General features: G+C 41.6%; 1 protein-coding gene across 14 annotated transcripts in view; it reads left to right on the forward strand.

Moving 5' to 3' along the window:
- The window catches only part of CADPS (calcium dependent secretion activator), a 482,411-nt gene extending 460,694 nt beyond the window's left edge, over positions 1–21,717 (forward strand). For all 14 annotated transcript variants that reach the window (XM_057554533.1, XM_057554534.1, XM_057554535.1 and 11 more), the window contains 2 exons: positions 17,140–17,244; positions 20,494–21,717. In XM_057554533.1, the coding sequence (XP_057410516.1) occupies positions 17,140–17,244; positions 20,494–20,673 (285 nt within the window). In that variant the 3' untranslated portion in view covers positions 20,674–21,717. The remainder of the gene's footprint in view (positions 1–17,139; positions 17,245–20,493) is intronic.
- Positions 21,718–22,059: the final 342 nt, after the last annotated feature.

Raw genomic sequence — 22,059 nt, forward strand, 5'->3', positions numbered from 1 at the left:
AAATGTTTCCTCCTAGGAGTTTGAGAAGTCTTCGCCAGTCCCCCCGCCATCTTTTCTCCTGCCTTCATGACACTGCCTTCTCTTTGAAACCCAGCCCACTTGAACCAGCATCTGAGTATCGTCCCGTTTGTTGACTGCTTTTTGGAAACTGAATGCCATCTCTGGCTCCTAAAAAGATCATACCCCTTCCTTATGAGAAATCATTCCCCATAGAGCCCAGGTTCACTAGGGCTGACATGGATCTAATTTTAAAACTGCTTAGAAAAAAAAAAAAAAAAACTGCTTAGAAGACTTTGGAAAAGGGTTCTGGACCCACAGATATATAGTTGTTGGCTTTTGTTGTCTTGGAATCCTGAGAGCTCTGGACTGTGCCTCCTGGGTTGTATACGAGTATCCTGTCATCTTCTGCTGGGAAACTGGCTGTGTGGTTGAACCAGCAACATCCCGTTTACCTATTTACCTGAATGTTTTCCGTGGAATAACATGGAAGTATGTGAATGTACAGACTTTTTGTTCTTTTTGTTTTTGTTCTGTTTTGTTTTGGTTTTTTAATACTGAGAGTAGGGACTAAAACAACCTTGCCCAGAAAAACAACTCCCTGAAGTCAATGCAGATTTTCCTGCCTAAGAGCTTCAACTTTGACTCACAAAACTCTCATGAGTCATGACTTTAGAGAAAGTTTAATATGTGCAAATGATGAAATTAGCCCCTAATGTGATTAAACCAACCCCGTTTTAAAAAGACAAAGTTGGCACTCCGCTTTATCTTTCCGTTCGGTACGTGAGTTACAATCCTTATTTTAGGGTATGATTTCTATAATCATTTCTGTATGGTATGCAAATTTCTCATTCCGTTGCTTACGTCAATCTGCTTGTGAATTAATGCAGTTAACTCTCCCTGCACTTCCCGTACCTAAGAAGCAGTCGGGGCGGGGGGGTGGGGGGGGGCGGCGGGCAGATGCTCTGCGTGAATAATCTGATCTCAGTTCCTAGGATGAATCCCTCTCCTCCCTCTGAAGTCCTTGTATGCGTATCAGAGAATAGTTTTCAGATAAATTATTCACCCTTCTCGCGTGGATAATAGGTGGTAAGATGTGCCACCAAAACCAGAATTTCATTTTCAACATAATTGAGCTTTAAGTGATTGACATGACGTGAGAGTGTGAATTTGGATTGTAAGTCTACATTTTCCCAGAACAGTAGGTTCCTTTGAGAGGACGGAGGCTAAAGGCATGGGGGTCCATTTTCTCAATGCACAGGGAGGCCCAAGACTAAATCCCCAACATATCCAGAGAAAAATAGGCCCCAGAAAAAGGTATTGTTAACCGTGGTGAGTTTGTTAATGTCCAAACTGCACACCTGCCCTGGGCAGCCCAGGCAGCAGACAAGGCCTGGTTAGAGGCCGACTGGGGATTAATCACGTTGGGCTCATTATTTACATCTCTTGGAGAAAAAAATAGTCTGAGAAAATCCAGGTACATAAGAGAGCTTTTTCCTTTTCCCTTCAGTATCACAGTTGGCCAAAAGTTAGGTATCAGCTTCTGACATTTGCTAAAAAAAACTCGTCTAGTTAACAAAAGTCCCAAACACGAGTGTGTCCTGATTTGCTGCGATAGGTCCCGCTGGTCAGCCAGGGGGTGTTAGAACAGCTGGTGTGGGGCCCATGTTCCATCTTTCATTCAGGGCTTGACCACTAGTTACATTTTTATTCAATTACTTAGATGTCCAGCAGTTTTCATGTTGTGTACAGGCAAGCACAGATCTAATTTTGATACCTAAATTGGATTCTTTCTTTCAGGACAGCAGGGCTTTGGAGACTAATCAAAAGAGACAGAGGAGAAAGGTATATTTCTCTATTTGGGTACCTTAAGTTCAAAGGTGGAAGGATTTTGCAGGGAGTCATGCCTCGCTCCTCATTTAACTTGTTATTAAATCGGGCCTGGAGTTATAGGAAAAAAAATATGTATTTGGGGAGCTCACAGGCTTCAGGATCTCTGGAGAGTCGGAAGCAGGAAAAATAGAATGAACATTAAAAGCCGATTTATTACATATGGATTACATCTCCTTTTCTCTCTTTTTCATGGAGAATGAATTCATATAAATACGATGCTATAGAAGTGTAAAATGGGATTTAAAAAGTAACTATCTCCTGAGGTTGTTAGAAGAATTAAATGAGTTTAATCCATATAAACTGCTTAGAATAGTGCCTGACACATAAAAAGTGCTCACTAAATGTTTACTCTCATTATTTTTACTACTGTTATTGTTCATTATTATTAGTAATGTCACTATAGAATTTTTTTCCAAAGTGGATTCAATGGAACATTAGTACCCTGAAAGCTGTTACTAGGAGGCTCATGGAAAGTGGTTCTTTAGTCAAATACAGCTGGAAAATAGGAAGCAAAGTTCAGTGGGTTTCTTTACTGCAGGACTTGTCAGAGCGTTTAATATGTTAATGTAACCCTATGACTCTGAATCACCAGTAGTATTCAGACAGAGTATACCGTATGCATATATGCATGACAAAGACATCCACAGGCCAGGGGAAAAACTGAAAAGCTGGAAAATGTTATGCTAGTATCACTTTTATGTCCTTTTAAAAACTTGAGATTAAATCCCTCTGGGTAGTTGTTTTGTCCTGTCTGCATTTAGCCGCACTGATAGGATAAAATAGCCAGCGTTCCACAGTAAGAGGCTCCCATTTTCCACCTCCCAAACTTTGGAGAGGAGAGCTGGAGACCCAAGTGGGGAACATGACTTTCTGTGCATCTGGGAGGCTGCTGGTCTTGGATGCACACATGTTCCTTTCTTGTTATTGGGCGTTGTCCTGTGTCTTCATGATGTTTTTTTTTTTTTTTTTTTAGATAGATAGCTTTTTTTTTTTTTTAAAGGATTTTCTTATTTATTTATTTATTTATTTATTTATTTATTTATTTTTGGCTGTGTTGGGTCTTCGGTTCGTGCGAGGGCTTTCTCCAGTTGCGGCAAGCGGGGGCCACTCTTCATCGCGGTGCGGGGACCGCTCTTCATCGCGGTGCGCGGGCCTTTCTCTATCGCGGCCCCTCCCGTCGCGGGGCACAGGCTCCAGACGCGCAGGCTCAGCAATTGTGGCTCACGGGCCCAGCTGCTCCGTGGCATGTGGGATCTTCCCAGACCAGGGCTCGAACCCGTGTCCCCTGCATTAGCAGGCAGATTCTCAACCACTGCGCCACCAGGGAAGCCCTTCATGATGTTTTTGAAGTCGTCCCACAGACTCCAATCCATAAACCTCAGAACCACCTTGGATTCAAAAGGTGAAAAGGCCGTACTCAGAATTTCAAAACAAGTTCTGATCTTGGACAAAGAGAGGAGTAGCCTCCCTCTGGAGCTTTCCAGTCCAAGTATATGTCACCGTTTCAATAAATAAAAAGACACAAACTCTTTGGACTGGTTCAGCTGGGCTGGGAGCCTTGAGATAAGAGGTCACTGGTGTGAGTTACTATGGTAATTGAGTAGTATCAGCACTAGTTTGGCTCTCATGAGCATTAAAGCACATCATAATAGGCAAACAACAGTGGTTAAAGCAAGCAGGTAGGATTACTATGTGCTTTTGTCAGAAGTATATAATGTCTCGTAGTCAGTTTTAAAGACTTCTCAACCCCCAAATCCACCCCACCGTCACCTGCTGAGTAATTTTGTATGCTTAATCTCCTGCCCTCAACTCCCAGATCTCTGCTAATTTGAGGCAAATGGGTATTTCTGACATTAAATAGGGCAGCCAGGAAGCTCTGACCTAGAAAACCTGCATTCTGAAGCACCGAGAAAAAATATTCTTTCACCAATTTTGTTCAGGCTCTTTTGAATGACGAGGGGGGGAAAAGAATACCTTTCACTGCAACGGGAGGCTGCAGCCGCCCAAGGACGGGTTTTTGCAGAACAAGAAAAAAAAAAAAAAGAAAGAAAGAAAGAGAAACTTGCCGAGCATCCCCACTCCCAACTTCCCCCATAAAACTTGTCACTTCGCATTGCCATCCGCTACCCCAACAATAATCACTCCGTGCCTATTGCTAATTGCAAGCACAGCTGAGGCCCAGCGGGGGGCCCTTGCACAGTCTCAGGCCTTTATAGGAGGCTCAATCTGTTGTATGGCACTTGTTCACACACAAAAAAACTACCAGCAAAGGCAGAAAGAGGCAGAGTCACAGGTTCCTTGTAATCCCTCCGCCTCCCCGCTGACAGCCCAGCCCTAGAAGCATTCCTGGTTTTGTCCTCCGCTTTACAAAATCTGAAGTGACCTTAAGCTACGAGCATGTCAGCTTTTGAATGTCGAGTTGCCAGCTTCTTCAGGTGCATTAAGGGGCAGGGGGTGGGGGGACTACATCTGGCTTCTGCGTGTCTGTTTGCAGCACCCCTGGGGCGAGCTGTGGCTTCCTGTAACATGTAAAATATGAGTGTGAACTCAGGGTTCATGGCAAGGAACAGGAGGTCATGCCTCCATTCAGTTCTAAGTAAAGAAGCTGGGAGTTTGCAGATGTTTTTCTGTATGTGTAATGACACCACCTCCCTCCCCAGCCACCGAGCAACCGAGCGCCGTTTTTTGATGAAATGTGCCACAATCAGTGTGCTACTTGCAGATTTATTCATATCAATTTTTGCAATTTATATATTCAGAGACAAGATTGCTATTTCGGCAACTTTATGTTGGATGTCGTACGTTTGCATCTAGAGAAAGAGGGAAAGAAGTATGGGGAGGGGAGGGTGGGCAGAGAAAGAAAAGAAATTAAGTCTGTTCCTCGGGCCACCAGCTGGGGTGTTGTCAAGGAGACAAAGCGTCCAACGGGAGGGTCTGTGTCCCCCTTTTGCCCAGCGGTCACTTCCTGCCCAGGCTTGGAGGTGGGAAATCTATAGCTCCTGGCCCAGGAGAAGGCCCTTTAATGGCTACTGTGAGGGGGAGTGGGATTGGGGATTTGGGGGGTGAGAGTCCCCTCAGTTGATGAAGCCCAGGCTACCCGAAGTAAGGTCTTCCCATCCTCCCTTGGGGTCAAGGATAGGCCCAAGAAGGTCTTTGGCATGGGCCTCCATGCGGGCCTGGTAGGGGGCACCCAGCCCTTCCTTGTCCGCCTTGCCACCCTCTAAGATGAGAAGGGAATTAAGCCTCCTGTGAAATTCCCGCTTGCAGAAATTTCTGTTTCCAGCCCAAAGCCTCATACTGTATTTTCACCAAAGGAAGACGTTGGTCGAGCAAACACGGAGATTAATCCTCCTTAGCCTGGGGAATAAACGCTCCTCAGTGGGGCAGTGTTAATTGCCGAGCTGGGTGCAAAGATCATTTTGAGGCATTTAAGAAATACATGATTTTTATTAGTATAACTGTTCCATGTAGGAGTTATTTCTCAGCAAAGGGCAAAAGCTTTGCCTGCCTCGCTTTATTAGCCTAATTCTACTTAATTGTTTCCTAAAATAAGGGCTTCCTGAACACACATTCCAAACCTTAATAAATCTGTTGTGGGGTAGGGTGGGGGAGTGATTCTGGATCGGGGAGCCGCTGCCCTTTTGGGCAGAGGGAACCAGGGTCTCGGGGCTGAGTGCTGCTTGATCAAATCTGTGCGTGGAACATCAGGGGGCGGGAAGGGGATGGGGGAGTCTCCGTGAAACCATATGAGGTGATGCATCACGCAGTGTGAAAAATGCATCCTTTCTTGTTGTTTGGACCCAATCCTCCATGAGGATTCTCAGTTCTCATCTCTGGGCTTCATTTAATTCTCTTTCACAGATTTAGAAATGTTGGCCCCGTGGCATGTTTTAAATAAACCCAATAAGTGACTGAGCAAATGCTACCAGATATGTTCTTTGTTCTGCAGTCGCAGATCTCGGCCTTGAGAAATTGTCTCAGCCCTGGGATTAAATGAAATGCCCCTGTTCCTCATGCATGTAATTTTTTGGCTTTTTGTGAAACGCGGTTGGATGTTCCAGATTAGAATATGTACCTTGCTACCTAGCCGTGGTTTCTTTAGCAAAGTTTCCTTTTCAGTAAGGGGAGCAATTTTGCATTTCCCTTCTTTTTGTTTTGATTGTGGTAAAACAAGCATAACGTAAAATTGATCAGGTTAACCGTTTCAAAGGGTGCAGTTCATTGGTGTTAAGTGCGTTCACACTGTTGTGCAACCACTTTCTAGAACTCTTTAAGTCTTGCAAAACTGAAACTCTATAGCCATTAAACAATAACTCCCCATTTCCTTCACCCCACTCCCTGGCAACCACCATTCTTTGTTCTATGAATTTGACTATTCTAGACACCTTATGTAAGTGGAATCATATAATATTTGTCTTTTTCAGTGGCTTATTTTACTTAGCATAATATCCTCAAGGTTCCTCCAAGTGATAGCATGTGACAGGATTTCCTTCCTTTTTAAGGCTGAATAATGTTCCATCGTGTATAGATACCACCTTTTGTTTATCCATTCATCTGTCAATAGACACTTGGGTTGCTTCTGCCTTTTAGCTATTGCAAATATCGCTGCTCTGAACATGGGTGTGCAAATATCTCTTCAAGATCCTGCTTTCAGTTTCTTTGTATCTGTGCTCACAAGTGGAATTGCTGGATCTACGTCTTTTTATAATAGCACGTACTCAGGTTGTGGAAATGGTGGAAGAACGGTATCAGAGTGTAAGTTGAGATCGCATTCGCAGTTGAAAATTCATTTTCGTGCCTCTGCTTTCCCATCCTTTGCCTTCCTGTCTTGAGGAAAATATCTATCCGTTGATCTTTGACTTAGTTTTCTCATTCAGAGATGGTAAACTTTCCAGCAATATCTTAGAAGTATTAGGAAAGCAAGCCTTTTGGATATTATCACATCTCCTTGCAGGTGACCACCCACCATATTGAGACATATTGGGCAGGATACAAAGGGATTTGTTACTTCTTGGATTTCATACAGTCTGATTGATTCAGAAGCGACGAACTTGTTTCTGGTCTGGCTTTGGGTAGCTTGGAAAGCTTACCGAGATTGTCAACAACTTCATCAAACCATTAAAAAAAACAAAAACAAACAAACAAAAACAGAGAACGTGCCTTCCAGAGAGAGAGACCCCTGTATAGCCTGTATAAGCTAAGCTTTGAATTAAACTCTCCTGCTTGATTTACTTTCAGAAAGGATCCTTCAGGACTCTTACTTCCCCTGTATTTTCTCCCAGGCAACTAAAAGTGATAGTAATGACTTGGTTAGAAGGCTGCAATGCATTAAATCAAGAGTCCAAGTACGGAGTCATCATTTTGGTCATCCATTTGAAATATCATTGCTAAAGACACTTGTTGCTGGATATTTCTCCATATTTCATATTTCTCCAGGTTTAGGGAGTTGAAATTTGGTCTTGAAGAGATAACTGCTTATTTTAGTAAAAGAATATTAAGGTATCATTTAGGCTCTTTCTAAGGAGGTTAAAAATAAAATTGCTCCCAAATGTGAAATTCTACACATTCCTATAGAAGAAGCAAACATTTTAAGCAGTAGCAATTTAAATCAAAGTTTTTTAAAAATTATTTCGTTTGCACTATCTCTTCCTTATGAGAAGAAGCTAAAGGCAAAGAGTAGTGGGTGCTCTTCACACCAGGTTGTAGATTACCACAGTCTCTGGAACCACGGTTTCAGCAAGGAGCCTCTGACTTCCCCTCACTGTTGATTGCATCAGACTTTCAGGGGGATGCTCTCCAGAGTTTAGAACCTTGAAAAGCCACGGCACTAAGACAGCTTCGTAAAGATTTCAATGAAATGGTTTTTAGGCAACCAGAGAATTAATGTTTAAAAAAAAAAAAACAAACCCAGCCTCCAGTAAAAAGGACACTTGAGATAGCCTGGAAGGTCATTCTGATTATCTATACCCTCTGATTTTGGTGTCGGTTATCTTCGGTGTCTTTGTGCTTTTAGCTGGGCGTCCTGAAGCTGTGACTGGAAATACCCATTTCTAGCAGCAGTTGTTTTGGTGAATCAAATCCTGAATTACAGTAACACTCAAGTAAGGCAAAAGATTGCACCTTTCAACTACGTATCCATTTTTTAAAGTACTCAGATGATAACGCCCCCTTAGAAAGGCACATCAGCTCCCTTGGGGAGCTCTGACAAACCCTGAAACTTGCGTGCAGTCTTTCGTTCGTGCCCACTTGGCACAAATGCCTTGAACATGCCAAGGTTTCTTTGTCAAACCCTCTCTGAATCTGGATTAGAACACCAAATACAGCCAGATCCCTGGTGATCCTTAGCCCTAAAGAGATCTGTGAGGCTGTGGAATTGCAGCTCAGGCTAACGAAGCTGTGGGGACTTTGGTAGAAGTGTGGAGAAACCCTTGATGAAGTTTTTCACATGCTCTTAAATTACCCAAATTGTAAGGAAGAAATATGCATTGAAAGTTTCAAATGTAAAAGATTTCATTACAGTATTTCAATACAGCCGTTTACATAGGTTGTGGGGTTTTTTCCCCCTAACTAATTATAACCCACTTTTGTCACAAAAAGCAAAATGAAGAACTTAGTCACATGGGTGTGGTCAAAGTATTATCTTCCTCTTTGCCTCCTTGCCAACAAATAAAATGTCCTTTCTTCATTAGACAGTCGAGGCGAGGTGCTGAGGCAATTTCTCTGATGTGTGGTTGTGTTGAGTTGGAGAAAGGGTACTTTCCAAAGAGGAGATAAAAATCTTCCAGGTTTCACTGTGTTTCTTCAGTCCAGAAATGCAGGTTGGTTACCAAGAGGTTACAAATTACCTTTTTGCTCAGATCTTTTTTGAAGAATGGAAGCTGCTTAGAAAGCTTTGCACAACCCTGAAGAGCTCGCACTTAGGGAGATACTCTTTCTTATTCGTGAAGCAGGGTAGGATAGCGGGGCTAAGATAGTAACAGGTATCACTTAGTATGTGCCCGGTGCTATTGTAAGCACACCACACATATTAACTCATTTAATCCCCACAACAACCCTAAATGGTTTTTATTATCATCCCCATTTAGCAGATGAGAAAACTGAGGCACAGGGAGGTTAAGGGATTTATCAAGATTCAAACACAGCATAGGCCTGATTCAAGTCTATTCTCCTAGCCACTAGGCTGTACTGCCTCTCAGCCTCTTGAGTCCAGGTTCCATCTCTTGCTAGATGCTAGAGCACTTTACTTCTCTGAGCCTCAGTTTCCTCATCTGTGAAGCAAGACTACAGATGATAATAAAGACTTAACTATTTAGACTTTAGCCATGAACTGCCCAGGCATTGAGAGCTTTGCCTCCCTGGCGTATACGCATGAACATGCCAGTTTCAAAGGAAATATATCTTTGCAAATAAGCCAACCATAAGACTCAGGTCCTTGTAAATTTCAGCTATCATTCTTGCTTAGGATGTATTGGACTGAGACAGTGTTTTGTTTTTTATAAATTTATTTATTTATTTTTGGCTGCTTTGGGTCTTCGTTGCTGCCCATGGGCTTTCTCTAGTTGCAGTGAGCGGGGGCTACTCTTCGTTGCGGTGCAGGGGCTTCTCATTGCGGTGGCTTCTCTTGTTGCAGAGCATGGGCTCTAGGCACGCAGGCTTCAGTAGTTGTGGCTCACAGGCTCTAGAGCGCAGGCTCAGTAGTTGTGGCACATGGGCTTAGTTACTCCATGGCATGTGGGATCCTCCCGGACCAGGGCTCGAGCCCGTGTCCCCTGCATTTGCAGGTGGACTCCCAACCATTGTGCCACCAGGGAAGTCCCTGAGTCACAGTTTTTAATCAAAGAAAGTGTGTGAAGATGTGTGTTTGTGCATGGTGCAGTTATTGGTCCGTAGGTCAAATACCAAATTTTCTAAAAGCTCATTTTCACTATATTGGACTAAATATTACCTTCCATTGTAGGCATGGGGCAGCATGTCTTGTTCAGAAGGTGTGTGTATGTGCGTGTGTTTTGCTAAAAGTGACACACTGCAGTACGCATGTTAGACTTCAATAAAATGTTTCTTTAAAGAAAAAAGCGACACAGGAAGAACTGAGTTTTGCACTAAACTATTTTCATTGGATTTGTGACTCTGCCTAAAATTTCTCTTCTAGCACTTCTGGTGACATCTTTAATTACACATGAAACTGAATTTCCCCAAGGTTCTATTTTACTCTCCCTGTTCACAGAAAATGTTAAAACTTATAATGGATAATTTTTCAGAACTGAAATTTTTATCAGTGTCATAACTTTTGTATCTCCAAAACTCTGTTAGGAAAGTTCAATTCATTGTGACAAAGGCAATATTTCTAGTTGTATTTCTCATTGAAAGCTCAAACTACCCACAGTGAGAATTTTCTTTTAGTAGCAATTGCTGAGTTACCAACCTAAGAGAAAGTAAGAAGGGATTAGGTAGGGCTACGGGGGGAAATTAAAAATACGTTGATGCTAACACAACATTGTAAATCAACTATACTCCAATAAAAAAATTGTTTTAATTTAAAAAACCCTATCTATCTATCTTATCTATCTATATATATAGTTGGAATATATATATATATATATATATATATATATAGTTGGACTATATATATATTTTTTCAAACAATAAACAAATGGGGTAAAATGTTAACAATAGGTGAATCTGGGTAAAAGGTATATGGGTGTCATTTATACTATTTTATTTTTACAACTTTTCTAAGTTTTAAAGTATTTCTAAGTAAAACAGAATATGCATATTATGTAGTAAATATATTTTCTGTTTAATAAAACAAATACGTTGATGCTACCTAAAAAATGTCACCTCTCATCCCCATCCAACTTTCTAATCATTTCCCTTAAGAGTCAGCCATGATTATCTCTCATCCATTAGTTGTTGAAGGCTGTTGAGTGGTTTTCCGTGGGAAAACCCCTGACTCGCCTCCCTCTGCCTAGTGACTTTCTAAGCTCATAAAAAAGTAGAATCTTTTCAACACCAGGCCAAGCTTGGGCTCTGAGGGAGACAGATCCAAGAGCATTATCCTACCCACACACTTTTCCTTTGAGAAGTTCAGAGCTGAATGACTTTGCTGAAAAGGCACCTGGAAACCAGAGCTGTTTCTATATAAACAAGCCATTGCTTTTTAAAATTATTGAGGTGAATGTGACAACTCGTACAGATGTAGTGGTAAATAACCAACTTGAAGCCTGTCCCACTGCTTACTCGTTGTGTGACCACAGGCTACTTATTTAACTTACCTATGCCCCTTTTTCTCATCTGCAAAACAGGGCTGTTAATAATATTGATACTCTATTGTTTGTTTTGTTTTTTAATTTTATTTTTTATTGAAGTATAGTTGATTTACAATGTTGTGTTAATTTCTGCTGTACAGCAAAGTGACTCAGTTTTTTATACACACACACACACACACACACACACACACACACACACATTCTTTTTTATATTCTTTCCCATTATGGTTTATCCCAGGACATTGAATATAGTTCCCTGTATTATACAGTAGGACCTTGTTGTCCATCCATTCTATATGTAATAGTTTGCATCTACCAACCCCAAACTCCCAGTCCCTCGCTCCCCTTATAGATACTCTTAAGAGTTCAACTCGATGATGAAACTATACGATGCTTGTAGAATGCTCTTCACAGTGCTTGTACATTGTAAGGACTCGGTGTTCAATGAGTAGGTAACTATTTTTATTAATTTTGTGACTGTGTATGTATGTGTATGTGTGTATTAGGAATCCTGTACAAAATAGTACTTTGTTAAAAACTGAGACTATAAAGTCCTATGGAATGGCGTTGTCTGATGGGGGGGTTGTGTAGTTACGCGGGTATGTTACCCTTGTAATTAATGAGTATGGAAACACATTGAGTAGTTCTGTCTCCTTTTCAGCCTCTGTCCCTTGTTTTCATTGCCACTCAGGTATGCGATGTGGCTGGCTCCAAAAACGAATCATTAACAGTAAGGTCCCTTTAGGACGTTGAATTAACATCAAGATAGGGGTGGGAGTAGGGAATTTAGACTCATCTAGGTGGCTGTGATGATAGAGGCATAAAGGCAGCAGCAGTCACTGGAATAACACTCTATCCTGCTGATGAGGGATTATCCAAATCCAAGTGAAAGTCCATTTTCTGGGAACCCTATATTGTCCCGTGAGGTGTGAATTATTCATCCTGTCTCACAATCCTGCAGCACTTCCCAAGGATAAAATTCCCAGGGGGAAACAATGAACCCAAGGCTGGGGACTAGGGAGAGGTGAATGATTCACTTCTCAGTTGCAAAATTTGAGGAGGAGCCAAAAAATATAGTAATCAAATACTTATTTTAATATGTTAAAAAAATCAAAATGAATGCAAAATATCTATGATGAACAAAATACTAAAATATTCATTAAAGGCAGCATCCAATCCTGCACTTGCAAGATCCTGCCTCACTTGCCTCACCCCAATCCTAGCTGTAGTGAGCCCCTGCATGACAGAAGAGACATGTTGTGTATAACGATTCTTCTGCATGAAGTCAGTGTAACTGCAGGGCAGAATGTGTGGCCCGATTATTGGCAAGTTAATTTCTACTAGAAATGTATCAAGAAAATTCTTCTGTACCGTATATTAAAAGGATACCTGTTATGTTTTTGAGAGTAATAATAACAACAGTGGCTAAATTTTATTGAGTGCTTACTATGTGACAGTCACTGTGCTAGGCCCTTTACATAATTATCTCTTTTAACACTCACAGTAATCCTATGAAGTAAGTATTAACCCCAAGAGGAGACTAGGGGTCAGAAAGTTAAGTAGCTTGCTTGAGTTTATCCAGCTAATAAGTAGCCAGCCCAAGCTGAAGCTGTAATTTATCCACACAGGGTTTGAAAAATCACTCATTATTTGTCTGAATCCTTTGAATCCAGTATATAAATCTAGGTCAATATAGTTTTAAATGTGTATAATGCACCCAGGATGGTTTTATAGGTTTGGGTGATGATCTAACACAGAACAAATTTACAGTGGAATTACTTTGAGCTAGTGATGTGTCCTGTAAGACTTATGCATATGATTCCAGAGATATTCCAATAGGAATAATTTCTTCCACCGTCGCATGACTTTCTCTGGTCACTTGCTCTGCTTTCTTCCTTGTTTCGTGGTATTTCTTGGGTTGAGAAAGAGGGAGAAAAAGAGGAGAGAGATGATGTTAATGGTGGTGATGATGAAGATGTTAGTGGTGACGGTGATGTGACAATTGTGATGATGCTGGTGGTGGTGGTCATCATGGTAGTAGCTAACATTTATTGAGGCCTTATTATGTGCCAAGTACTGTGATGTGAGCTTTATTAGCATTAATTCATTTAGCATCAAAAAGCCTATGAAAGGCTGATTAATTCCCATTTTCTGATTGAGAAAATGAGTCTCTGAGAATATAAGTAACTTGCCCAAGATCACAAACCTAGGCAAAAGACAGGTAAGGCCTGTGCTCTTAACAACTATGATGGAAGAAAGGGAGAGAGGGAGCGAGGGAGGAAGGAAGGGAGGGAGGAAGGGAGGGAAGGGAGGGAGGGAAAAGATTTAAATGGCATAGTTTTAGATCAACCTTCCAGGTTCTCTTTGTTTTGCATTCAATTAAAAAAAATTTTTTTTATTGAAGTATAGTTGATTTACAATGTCATGTTAGTTTCAGGTGATTTTAACTACCCAGGAAGTTCCTGCAGGCCGTAGCTGTGATGGGCGTCCTTTTGGCTTCCAACTCTAACACCTTCACAGAATTATCCCCAGAGAACATACTTTAGAGGTACCCAGGGTACTGGGGATTTTATTTCTCTAGGACTTTTTTAGGATTAAAGTAACCTTATGTAGAAAGTTTCCATTTAATATACCTGAATTAAGGGCAGGCAGCAAAGGAGTCATGAGTATACTTAAATACTTAGTATATGTCATCAGCTCACAATTTTTATTTCTAAGGGTTTAGAGTGCATTTTACCAAAATTTTAGTGCCCAGGTATCAGGCTATCTCTGGAAAACGCATGTCTGAACCAGAGACAAAACAAAGTGGGGAGAACTTAAAATGTTTTATGAATTTCCTCTTTGGAAGAATCATAACAAATCTGCTGTATTAGCATCGATCTCAAATAAAGCAAACCTGATTAATAAGCACTGTGAACTGAATGTTATAACAACTGGCTTTCTGGAAGGGAGAATGCCCTGGTTTGTGGCATTTGCCAATTTCCACAGGGTAAAAACCCCCACTAAGGCCTAGTTCTAGATATCAATGTGATACCCCTGAATGTAGAGTTGGGAAGAGATACACAAGATCAGCTCTCATGTCCAGCGCACTATTACACCCTCCTAGGGAGGAGTCATTAGATGATCAGCTTTTTCACTCCAGTGCCTAATCCTGGAAAACTGCCACTTCCAGACTCACTAGCTGTGTGACCTTGGGCAAGTCACTTCACCTCTCTGGGCCTTTGTTTCCTCCTCTACAAAGGAGGAGCTCTGTGGAAGATCCCCTTCACCGCTAATGTTTTAAAGTTCTAGAAGGCAGTGACTCCTGCTTTCTCCAACATCCAAGTGCCTTTAAGCGCCTTTCTGGAAAACCAAGTTAGCGCTGTGCTTCATCCAAGAGTGCCTCCAATTTCATCTACTGAGCATAAGGTTTGGAAAGGCGTGACTTACTCCCTTTTGCCTCTTGAAATGTGTAGCCAATGGGGCATCATACATTTTTTACACTTCTTTTGCTAGATGTGAGATCCAGGAGAAAAAGCATGGATGTTCCAGGGCTTTCTTGTTCTCCTGGGGTGGGAATCTGTGAGCGCGATGCGCTGATCCATCCATCGCTACATGCAGTTCCTACCGCCCTACCCTTTCAGCAGCAGAGAAAGAGTATTGATAGCAGTCTACCTTTCCCTTTTTATTTTTTAATAGCCAAAAGCCATTTACAAGAATGGGAATTACTTACATAAAATGGGGGCTGGGGGGAGTTCGTTATTTTTTTCCCCTGAAAGGTGGCATATCTCTCAGCAAAGAGAAAAAGGCATGTTGCACAAGGCTTGCTGGCAGTGATAGAAGCCAGTGCTGGTTTGCCCGTTGTCACAGCCAAAGCAAAATGCCACCTCTGCCTAGAAGCCAGAGTGCCACATTCCTCTTTTGTGTCCCTGAGATGCACTCATCATGGGGTCCTGGTCTTGTAGGTTTGGCCAGGAGGTCACCCAGGTTCCTTTGAAGGTCCTTTTCCAACCCCAGGAGGTGGGAGTCGGGGGTAGGGGGCGTTGCTCATGACTCTCAAAATAGATTATTTGAGCCCCCAGATTTCATGTCAGAATAAGTCAGTAAATGTGGAATTTGAGGCCTGGGGTAAACACAAGAGGTCCCCCAGCTGAGGGTAAAGTAGGGCTGTAGAAACACCCATGACCTAGTCATATTCCTATCCCTAGCCCCTTAACAGACCCAGATACAGTGACAGCAAGAGCTGGTCCAGAATCCCAAGGCAGGAGGTGCCAAAAACACCTCCAAATAATCACAACCCCCCCAAAAAAAGTTTCAGTGAAATGTTCTCGCTCCTAGAGGAGAAAACCTGTCCGTGCCTGAAGCAGCTTGACCAGGGCAAACCGCCACTCCTATGTGGAGTGAACTGCAGATCTCAAGAAAAAAATCCCTACCCCCCCAACCCCGCCTGCTCCCTTGGGGAGGGACAGAAGGTTCCTGAAACTGACAGTTTCGCCTCCGTGATCTTTAAAAGAGCAGAAGCTGGCTGTGAGGCTGCAGTGCTGCCTTGATTGGGGTAGTGTGGTCTCTGTTTGCGGCTGGGCTCCAAGGAGAGCCACAATTGGCTCTGATGAGGAAAGAGCCTAGAAACGAACGATTGCAAAGAGGGCTTCGGAACGCCATGGCTGAGACTGTGTCGTTTCTTGCAAGGTGAAACTTGGCAGTTCTACCTTGCAAGTAAAAACCCAAATTAATTTTTTTTTAAAGAAATTAAGTCAGAAACAAGGCTGCGGAAAAACTGTGAGTGTTAGGCATAAACTGATTTTGGATGATCTTTAGGTGAGAAAGGGTGGAGTTACCATCAGAAACATGTTTTTATTTATGCTTTTCAAATCTCCACTGGTGTGCGTGTGCGTGTGTGCGTGTGCGTGTGTGCGTGTGCGTTAACAGGAGAGTATGCAGCGTTTCAATTCTCTAACCACTTTTTTTTTTTTTACATCTTTTCTGCACACAGTTCATATACATGCCCTATAAATCAATATATAGGTCCATCCACACCTTTTCATTTTATTTGTAAATTGTTTGGTATAAGCGGGAATGCGTAATGAAACCTGGTGAAGTTTAAAAGATTAGATTTTTTTTTTTGTACTGACACTTCATAACACTGTTCATATGTCTCCGAGTGAGATTTATGAATATATGAGCAGTACTGCAAAATTATAGCGCACCAGAGACTCCGTGCACCACAGGGGTGGCAGTCTAAAGTGACACAGCTTCAAGCATTTTTCACAGACAAGAAGCAAAATTTAACCCCCTTAAGGGGAAGTATGATTTCAACAGCTTGAAATGAGCTCATTTGTAGATGTTTTTTTTTCTCTCATCTTCCATAATTTTTTGGTGTTAAGATTAAAACAGATTGCACAGCCAACGTAAGGCCACATAAGCTGCCCAGAGTATAATTTGGCCCTTAAAGAGAAACCCTCCTTCATTGTCTTTATCCGAATGCCCCTTTAGGGTAAAGGAAGGTAAACTTTGCCCTAAATTCCTAAGGCTCTCAGCCTGATTCCCAGAATTGTCCTAAGCAGACAGGGTCTGGATTTTTTTCAAAAGGTAAGTAGCAAGTGGCATCGATTGGTTCAGTGGAGAAGCCCCCATCGTCTTGGACACCCGAGACAATGGCGTTAGGACACAAACAGTGACTTAAATCTCAACTGAGTAAAATGAACCAACAAAAAGGAGAATCAGAAGAGCAAACGGTGGGCTTTCTGAATTGATTGTATATGAGGTGTGTATAGTGGAAGAGTTCTGTTTTCGATTCAAAGTCCAAACCGATCTCTTTTCGGCTGATCTGGTACCTCGGGATTTTTGCGTCAATCACTGTTCATGATCTGTGTGCTCTGAAATTCTCTTTAACCATTTTGTTTTCCTCTTGGAACAGAGCAGGTGCTCACACGTGGCCTGTTTCGTCTCTGCTCTTAAATGCTCCATGATGTGTTGGCTGGAGAACTTTTGTCTTTTTTTTCAGCAATGGTACAGCAGCTCCATGAACGTGATCTGTACCTGGCTGACGGACCGGATGGACTTACAGCTTCACATTTATCAGTTGAAAACACTAATTAGGATGGTAAAGGTAAAAGAAAACATAATGATTCTCCTTTGCAAACAGCTCACTGAAATACATTTCACTGGCAAGCAGCAGAACTTCCTTAACACAAAAAATACTAGTTTACATATAAAACAAGGTGATTCCTAAAATAGTATCTCAGGCAAGAAAAACCGGTGAAATCACTTTGGGATGCCTGGTTAATTTATTACTCAGACATCAAAGGGAAATTTAATAAAAAGGAATTTGATATTTTATCCAGACTGGAAAAATACTTTATGTATTTGCCATGCAAATATACTGCAAGGGCCATCATGCCCTTTGCATTAAACGTTCAAAAGCTGGCTTTTGGGTAGCACTATGCTAATCGCATCCATTACCAATTTCATTTATGGTTTAATTAAATAAAATTTTGCCACAATTAATTTAATAGAAATATTTCCCTCCGGCTCTTTCTAAATATGTCCTGGGATCATTATCAGGATGCAAATCAATATTGTTCTTGTAGTTAATTGAAGTAGTTTCTCTTACAATGCGTGTATACAGTCAAATGTAAAGGATCACGAAGGTGAGGTAACATACCCTGAACGTAGCTTTTTTTTTCCCCCTGTTCTTGTGTGTGTGCCTTGGACTAATGATAATTATTTCAGCGTGAAATCTCAGTGGTTTACATGAAATAATAAGATCACAGAAGGGGGTAAATACATTTTTGATCATTTCAGTTTCCATTTGATGCTTCACCATAGAGGGTTTTAAAACATTCGTATGCAAAAATCTCATTCAGAGCACAAAGTCTCTTTCAAAATATTTTAATGATAAAACGGAGGTGAATTTCCATTTCTTAACAGTTTGCCGAAAGTCCCCCCCCCCCGCCCCCGCTATTCCCCCCCCAACCCTGCCCCATTTCTTAGTCTCTTTCGGATTAGCGCCATTTCATTGAAGGTGCTCCTCTACCCCAGTGCTGACTTAAAACCAATTACTGTTCCGTTGAGTGTAATTAAGGAGAATTATTATCATATGCATTTGATCTCACAAAGAGTCCTCCCAGGGAAGGTTGCAGACAGCAGTGTACTGCAGCTCTTAAAAAAGAAATCTATGCACTTGGACTATGCACCCAGCCTAATTTTCATATATTTAAATTTCAGTTCCTTAAGGCAACCTCACTAACCATTGCCTGACCCTTTGCGTTCCATTTTCTGGCTATAAATACTCTTAAGGGGAATTTTTTCTGTTTGACCCTTCCTGGGTAGACATGAAAAGAAGACATGAATTTTAGTGTGTTAGAATATCTTCCCATTACTGATTTTCAGATTTTTGTTGAGACTGTTAGAATTAGCAATATTTTATTAAGAAAAAAATACAAGTCAGAGAGGAGGTTTCTTCTTAGCCTCTGCCAAAAACAACACAAACATGAACCACAGGCAAGGGACACAGAAACGTCCCTGCCAAAGGAACTCCTTCACTTTTGCCAAAAGTGGGCCCAGCTTAACTAGAGCCACAGCACAGAGGGATGAAGCAGAATTCACCACCTCTTCGCTAAGTACGCGTTACCCAGGGGCCTCCTTCTCCGAGGCAAACTTCCAATGATAATTGGCTTTCTTTCCTGCCTCTGCATCACTCGGTTTATTCATCCATTCATTCATTATCCAGCAAGCATTTATTCTTCCAGCCTTGGACAAATATTAGTTGAGCCCCTACTTGTATACTACAAGATGGAGTATTTTTAAAAAATGACTCTATGTGGTCCCTGCCCTTAGACATTCAGAGTCTGGCTGGGAAACACACTGCTCTGGAATTTGACTAGAGAGGAGAATATTCAAGTGATTTCTACCTTTTTCCCATCATATTCTGGCAATCAATTCTAAGTGATTGAAAAGTACAGAAAAATCAAGTAAATCATCTGGATATCTGGCCTCCACCAGACCTAGCATTTTACTCAGCCTCCTACCCTTCCCCCTCCAGGTACAGACACAGTTCCGCTAGCTACCTAGCCTTGCAGCTTGATCCATAGTTAGGATGACCTTTGAATTTAGTGTCGAAACCAGATTACTTTGAAGAAAGAAAGAAGCTGCTACACATAATCCTACTGGGACCATAGATATAAACTGGCAAAGGGTACACGTGGTCATCCTATCCATAATCTTTTATTACTGGACTTCACTGAGCTGAACAACATTCACTAGTTAACTCTGCAGTCATTAATTACCACATGAGACCTTCAGGAGTGGTTGACATGGTGATTGACACTAGGACTGCATCAGATGGACTCCAAAAACCAGAAATCATAATGCAAGTGGCGTTGAAGTATGTTACTGTTCCTCCTTTTGACCCCTTAGCAAGTTTCCCATATCAAGAGGAGAAACAGCAGAATCAGTAGCTGAAATGATATGCAGCGTGATGAGGAGAGTTGTAGTTAGAGAGGGACCTTTTTCAAAAAAATGTTTTGTGAAGTAGACAACAGCCAGATGCTTCTGGTCATGTTCAATTAACGCGAAGGGATTCCTAGAAAAACAGTCCCTGGGATACCTAAGGAAATCCAAGAGAAATCGCCTGAAGGAACAAAGAAAGAACTTGTGTGGTACAGCAATACCAAACCATTGTTCTTGAAAAAGAGCCAAATTTCTTCCCTGAGACCATGAAGTTGTGAACAGAATAGATACACTTCTTTCCTAAGGAGACGAGAAATGTCACATGCCCGCAACATATTGATGAGGCATTAACGCTCCATCTTCCCCGTAATTGTTGCTGCCCGTGATCGGTTTCGTATACCGACATGCATATGTCTGTCTTGTGAATGAGACAGAGGGATACGCAGTTACAAGCCTCACAAATACTAAGGACCAGACTGCAGCAGAAATCGTAAAATACCATAATCATTTGATCCATTATTTATGTGTTATAGCCCCTCACACTGTCTATCATATGATACGATACAAACCTAAGAGAAAAAACCAGACCAAAAAAAAAAAAAAAAAAAGGAACCAAAACAATTATGGAACATTTCCCTTTACAGAACTGAATAAACACAAGCTTATGTTCTTTGCTTTGTCTCATCTAATACAGTTTATCCTGTCACCATTTCTCATTTTCTGTCATTCAACAAATCTCAGTTTTCAGTACAAGTGAAATCTGAGCATGGTGGCTTTTCATGTGACAGTGCATGAAGTGTGACACTTAGCTGAGGTCAGTATTCTCAACCCCATGCTTGCCTTGTGCCCTGTCCCTCCCTTCATGGAGATGAGATCTCCCTCATCACTGCATCTTTTCCCTCCTTAGAAAACCTATAGAGATTTCCGACTGCAAGGAGTCCTGGACTCAACCTTAAACAGCAAGACCTACGAAACCATCCGGAACCGTCTCACTGTGGAGGAGGCCACAGCGTCCGTGAGCGAGGGCGGGGGTCTGCAGGGAATCAGCATGAAGGACAGCGATGAGGAAGACGAAGAGGACGATTAGAACGCTTGGGCCTGGAGTCCACTAGGACAGAGTCTTGTAATCAATGCATGTCCTTAGTCTGTTAGTTAACCCCATTATGGAATTTTCTGTCAACTACCATGCCATGAGATGTGTACTGATACAACTGCCATTTTAGCTACGTGGTACCGAGATTAGCAAACGACCTTCGACTCTACGATTTCCTGAATCCATGTCTATATGTTTACAAGCAATATGGAGCACCATTCTTTAAATACCGTTTATGGAGAATACATAGCTCAGTTGCTAGGTGTATGCCTGTTATCAGCAGAGTTCAATGATGCTTCGTCAATGTGCTGTGTGAGCGTCGACGGTAAATGGATGTGAGGGCGAGTACGCCAGGTACTTTCTTTGTTTCCCGTATGTGGATGCCAGTTACTTAAATGAGTACAATAAATGAATTTAACTAAGACACATAGATCTGCTTTGTTTTTTGAAAAACAGAAGGCAAGTCTCCAATAACCAACTTTCAGTTCTTTCTGTTCCCCTAAAACTGAAAAATGAACCCTTGGTGTCCTTGTTAACCCATCCTTTCATTTATCCAGATAGTTACCCAAAAAAGGATGGCTACATACCAGTGGATTGATCCTCCTAATTGCCACGGCAAGGGCGATCCTATCATAACATCCAGCACAGTTCAGAGCGACTGTCTTCTATCAAAGTTCATCCTATTAAATGTTATGTTTTGCTTTTATGTTTCAATAACCGTGTATGTTAAAAAAAAAAAAGACCTGAATATTTAAATTATGACCCTAGACTATAAATGTGTTTATAATAAGACATGGATATTTCCTTCAGTAGATTGTAACCATAATTTAAATTATTTTGTTCCACACTGTTTTTTATATCTGTCATGTATATTGCATTTTGATCTGTAACTGCGTGACCCTGGGGTCCTCTGCAGAGCTCTTTCTTTCTGTGTAAAGTAGTAGATCCATCTTGCTTTTGCCTTATATAAAGCCTACAGTTAGGAAAGTGTGGAAAACTGTGGCTTCTCAATAAATAACTGTTCAAATGTCCCAAGAATACTTTTGAGTCTTTTTTTTCCTCTGTCTCCTTTGAAGCCAGAATTGAAACACGCAAAGCAGGAAGACGCGGGGAAAGAGGAGGGAAGGGGTCATTTTCATAGAGTGTTCTCGAAACTGTTGGAGTGGGTAGTTTTCAAACGCTTGTCTCCACGAGAAACAGTCTAAAATTCCATTAATTCAGACTCCACTAATTCAGAATCTGTGGGCATTTGGACATGTTGGGCTGATTACACTTGCATTATAGGATAAATAAGGGTTTGCTAAGCAAGAGAGTAGTGTAAACGAGAGAAATGTTTCTCCTGTATGAAGAGAAGGCCAACAAACTGTTTTTAAGCACCAC

Source organism: Balaenoptera acutorostrata, chromosome 10, assembly GCF_949987535.1.
Source record: "Balaenoptera acutorostrata chromosome 10, mBalAcu1.1, whole genome shotgun sequence".
Lineage (NCBI taxonomy): Eukaryota > Metazoa > Chordata > Mammalia > Artiodactyla > Balaenopteridae > Balaenoptera > Balaenoptera acutorostrata.